General features: G+C 35.2%; 1 protein-coding gene across 1 annotated transcript in view; it reads left to right on the forward strand.

Annotated features, from left to right (window-relative positions):
• Window positions 1-5,750, forward strand: part of LARGE2 (LARGE xylosyl- and glucuronyltransferase 2) — a 124,382-nt gene that overhangs the window by 85,985 nt on the left and 32,647 nt on the right. Inside the window, exon 3 of the mRNA XM_053689306.1 lies at window positions 5,325-5,593. Within this exon, the coding sequence (XP_053545281.1) occupies window positions 5,494-5,593 (100 nt within the window). The 5' untranslated portion in view covers window positions 5,325-5,493. The remainder of the gene's footprint in view (window positions 1-5,324; window positions 5,594-5,750) is intronic.

A 5,750-nucleotide genomic window follows, 5' to 3' on the forward strand; every position in this document is an offset into this window, starting at 1 on the left:
TAACAAGTAAATTAGAAAGTTGCTTAAAATTGCATGCTCTATCTGCATCATGAAAGAAAAAAATAGGGTTCAGTATCCCTTTAACTCCGTCCGTCTGATGGTTATAACTGTCTTCCCAATAGAAACTCAGCTCAAAACGTCAGCAATTAAAAACATTTATTAAAAAAGTAATTAAAAACCAACATAAAAATACAGAGGTGAACTTGAGTACAACTATCACAGATGTCTCCAACTTAATCCACCGCGTTTCTTAGCCTGTACCTCCGACGTTTCATCAGGCATAAACAAACAGTCATAATTGCGGTCTTAAAGGACCAGTCAATACAGTAGATTTGCATAATCAACAAATGCATGATAAGAAGACAATGCAATAGCACTTAGTCTGAACTTCAAATGAGTAGTAGATTTTTATTAAATAAATTGCAAAGTTATCTCTATTTCCACTCCCCCTGTATCATGTGACAGCCATCAGCCAATCACAAATGCATATACGTATATGCAGTGAATTCTTGCACATGCTCAGTAGGAGTTGGTGACTCAAAAAGTGTAAATATAAACAGACTGTGCACATTTTGTTAATTGAAGTAAATTGGAAAGTTGTTTAAAATTGCTGCTGTATCTGAATCTTGAAGTTTAATTTTTACTTGAGTGTCCCTTTAAATGGGGAAGAACAGTGATGATTAAATGTTGGGCGGAGTCGCTACCATGGGGGTGCGTATCTCAAGCACCACAGTCATTGGGTGATCGCGCCCACTAACAGCACCATGATTGGAGCCAGTATCCAATAATAAGAGGAGGCTCAAGAGGCCGAACATCAATAAGGAACATTCTCAACCTGTGGGGCGTATATGTAAATAAGGTGCCGATTGGTGCCGTAATTAAAAAGTGGGTGTGGACGATTTGAGCCGGTCACCAACCAGTGTCTCCAGTCAGTTGGTAAGGCGTGGACATAAATCAAAACAAAAACAGAGACACGCCAGTTACCTATCAGGGTTTCCTATTGCCGTTCTCAAATATTACAATGAAAAAGTTAAAAACCCATCAGAATTATTACTCTAGTATTCCTTACTAGTGCATACTATATCCCACATAAATAAGTGGTTGTTGACAGCCAATAAGTTACTCAAATTTTGACCCCCCCCCCCATAAATAGGGACTCCTCCAACTACAACAAAACTAACAAATATACATTAATAAATCATCATCATTTGGATCACAAATATAAAAGTGTCACGTACACTAATGTTTCTAGACATCTTTGACAGCCCCATAAGCACCAAAATCAGAGTAACCGATGCAATCTAATCAAATGGTAAATAGATCAATAATCCACACTATATATATATATATATATATATATATATATATATATATATATATATATATATATATATATATATATATATATATATATATATATATATAAAAGTTATCCAAAGTGGCGGAGTGTTTAAAAAGTGATGACTACTCATTTAATGAAATAAACGACCCCACAGATCAGGGAGATAAATATGTCTCTAATCACTCAGAGTCACTATATGAAACTCAAATCAATAGTGCTAGTGTAATATGTTGTACCCACAACATGTATCAATATAACCTGTACCTAAAGAATACTACCAACAAAAGCATGTGAGCTGTATTAGTACCATATATATGTGTAGATACTAGTGTATATAACGTGTAACTTGATACGTGTGTGTGTATATATATATATATATATATATATATATATATATAGTAATGATAAAAAAATTAACAAAAGGTAAATAAAATTATCAACCAATAATCATACAGCTGTTTTATATTAACATATTAATTTTATAATCTGTTTGAATATTGAAAAAATAGGTGTAAAGTTTGTCCCCATAAATCAATGGCCAGGATCTTGTAACCTAGGTATCCCTAAGTTTAAAAATGTAATCTTATCTTATTTTCTCTGCTGAGTTAATGCAGTGAGCAATATAGAAGCATTAGCCTTGTGAAGTCTGGAGTCTGCACATCTGATTCTTGCGGGAATTGGAAAACAAAAAAGTTTTCAGAATTAAATTTCAGGAAAAGGGGACAAACATGAAGAAAAAAAAAATCTATATTCTAAATATATAACCTTCAAATGGTTATCAGCTGCTTGATATTCTCTAAGCACGACTACTGCATAAGGTTCTTATTACCCGCTCATATACCGATACGTGTTTACTCTGCCTCTGGTCCTACTAGAGCCACACTATATGGCTCTATATTCCTAAGAAACCTCCTGGTAACACAAGAAGAACTCCAACCTTCAGTAGTTCGCTTTTCATTTCTGTTTAACTTTATGCAGAAAAAAACAAATCTGAAAATGACATTATTACAACCTCAGGAATGTCTGTGCCTAGGGCAGCAAGATTTTGGGGACTGGTGTATTTTGAGGTTGTACTACAGCATGATAGCTTCCTACCTCTGTACTCTGTAAATGTTTTACTTATTCATTGTATTATAGATTAATGGTCCATGGGTATCTAGTGAACCCTTCATGTGTCCCCTGGCTGTGAGACATTTATAAAATTGTTGGGTGTTTTGGGGGCTGCACATTTCCAATTGCCTAGGGCAGCATAAAATCAAACGCACCACTGACCTGGGGGGCATTTCCTGTCTTTCTGTAATTAAAAAACACATACCAGAAAGTCCGTCAGCACTAACCGTGATGAGGCATTGTACATCCACTAACGTTTTAAATAGATTCCTCAATATGTTTATGTAGATCAGGCGATGCCGTTACAAGGTTTAATAGGAAGTGTTATTACATAAACACCCAGAGGTATGGGTGTCTGAACTGAACTTTATAGCTTCTCTCCCTTTTTAGCAGTCAGACTTAACTATATAAAAGTTATCCAAAGTGGCGGAGTGTTTAAAAAGTGATGACTACTCATTTAATGAAATAAACGACCCCACAGATCAGGGAGATAAATATGAAAGGGAATCTCTAATCACTCAGAGTCACTATATGAAACTCAAATCAATAGTGCTAGTGTAATATGTTGTACCCACAACATGTATCAATATAACCTGTACCTAAAGAATACTACCAACAAAAGCATGTGAGGTGTATTAGTACCATATATATGTGTAGATACTAGTGTATATAACGTGTAACTTGATACGTGTGTATATATATATATAGTAATGATAAAAAAATTAACAAAAGGTAAATAAAATTATCAACCAATAATCATACAGCTGTTTTATATTAACATATTAATTTTATAATCTGTTTGAATATTGAAAAAATAGGTGTAAAGTTTGTCCCCATAAATCAATGGCCAGGATCTTGTAACCTAGGTATCCCTAAGTTTAAAAATGTAATCTTATCTTATTTTCTCTGCTGAGTTAATGCAGTGAGCAATATAGAAGCATTAGCCTTGTGAAGTCTGGAGTCTGCACATCTGATTCTTGCGGGAATTGGAAAACAAAAAAGTTTTCAGAATTAAATTTCAGGAAAAGGGGACAAACATGAAGAAAAAAAAAATCTATATTCTAAATATATAACCTTCAAATGGTTATCAGCTGCTTGATATTCTCTAAGCACGACTACTGCATAAGGTTCTTATTACCCGCTCATATACCGATACGTGTTTACTCTGCCTCTGGTCCTACTAGAGCCACACTATATGGCTCTATATTCCTAAGAAACCTCCTGGTAACACAAGAAGAACTCCAACCTTCAGTAGTTCGCTTTTCATTTCTGTTTAGCTTTATGCAGAAAAAAACAAATCTGAAAATGACATTATTACAACCTCAGGAATGTCTGTGCCTAGGGCAGCAAGATTTTGGGGACTGGTGTATTTTGAGGTTGTACTACAGCATGATAGCTTCCTACTTCTGTACTCTGTAAATGTTTTACTTATTCATTGTATTATAGATTAATGGTCCATGGGTATCTAGTGAACCCTTCATGTGTCCCCTGGCTGTGAGACATTTATAAAATTGTTGGGTGTTTTGGGGGCTGCACATTTCCAATTGCCTAGGGCAGCATAAAATCAAACGCACCACTGACCTCGGGGGCATTTCCTGTCTTTCTGTAATTAAAAAACACATACCAGAAAGTCCGTCAGCACTAACCGTGATGAGGCATTGTACATCCACTAACGTTTTAAATAGATTCCTCAATATGTTTATGTAGATCAGGCGATGCCGTTACAAGGTTTAATAGGAACAGTTATTACATAAACACCCAGAGGTATGGGTGTCTGAACTGAACTTTATAGCTTCTCTCCCTTTTTAGCAGTCAGACTTGCCTGAAACTGCCCTGCGCATGGAAATGCTTGTATGATACATGGTTGTGAGGTGACAGATCATATCTCTGCATACTGTGCTGGCTCAGACAAGACTGAACATACAATACTGCATAATACTACACGTGGAAATGCATAATAAAAAGGCATTGCAATAAAACCTATTTTTTCATAACAAAATCTACTGAACCTTAGAAATACAAATTTCAAAGATTTCCCTGTATCATGTGACAGCCGTCAGCCAATCACAGATTCATAGTTTTATACTTTCTTTCCATTGGATCCAGGCAGGGGTACTTGTAGTGTAAATATGTATATTTACAGTGCGTTCATATAGTGCCTGTTTGTCTAATGGAAACTTCAAGACGTGCTCATACAGGACTACATTTCTGCCAGTCCCGACTTGTACAAATAATTTGAAGGACAAATGAGAATTTTTAAACTTTTTCCTTTATTTAATATTAAATTGACTAAACATTTTTTTCTTTCAGGATGCACATTATACACACGCACACGTAATAAATAAATATATATATATATATATATATATATACACACACACACACGCTATAGCACACTCGCAAACACATGCACACAGACACATTATACTCACACTAAACCCCCCACACACACTTTTTATATATATATATATATACACACACACACAAACACACACACTTATATATATATATATATATATATATATACACACACACACAAACACACACACTTATATATATATACACACACACACAAACACACACACTTATATATATATATATATATATATATATATATACACACACACACTTATATATCTATATATACATACACACACACATTATACATATATACATTCTGTCTCTCTCATCCACCAGAGAACTACATTTTTTTTCCTTCTCTTTACCTTGTGTAGGAAAAACACACACTTCAAGTAAATCATTTGCAGTCCTGTGCCTCACCCTTTTGTACCTGCCATATGGTGCTGTTATGCTTGGTTAACTGATTCATGCTAGCTCTATTAATGTATAACTCATCTTGTTCCGCTATTAGTGGCCATGCCAAGTCCCCAGGATACAATGCAGTGATTTTTCACAAGCAGCAAGAAGTTTGCAGTGTTTAATGGTAACGCTCCAGCCTATAGGATGTTACCAGCGGTGATTCTGAACTTCCCCACCTGACAGCCAATGCAACATTCATCAGTATCATCTGCTATCCCATCATGCTCTGCTCGTGTCGCAGCAAGGCCAAGCTCCTAGTTGTGACATTGCTGCTGTTGACAACTGTCACTTGGCTCTACCTGTCTGTGGGTGACACAGAATGTAAGTAGAAAAAATAGTAATAAATAAAAATCAGTAGCACTGTATACAAATTAGACAAGAGTGGAACATTGCTCTGTGTGTATTAAAGACGTTGATGATTATTATAATTTTTTCTGCTATTATAATATATTATTATTATTTGCCTGAATAATAAATT

Source organism: Bombina bombina, chromosome 7 (genome assembly GCF_027579735.1).
Source record: "Bombina bombina isolate aBomBom1 chromosome 7, aBomBom1.pri, whole genome shotgun sequence".
Taxonomy (NCBI): domain Eukaryota; kingdom Metazoa; phylum Chordata; class Amphibia; order Anura; family Bombinatoridae; genus Bombina; species Bombina bombina.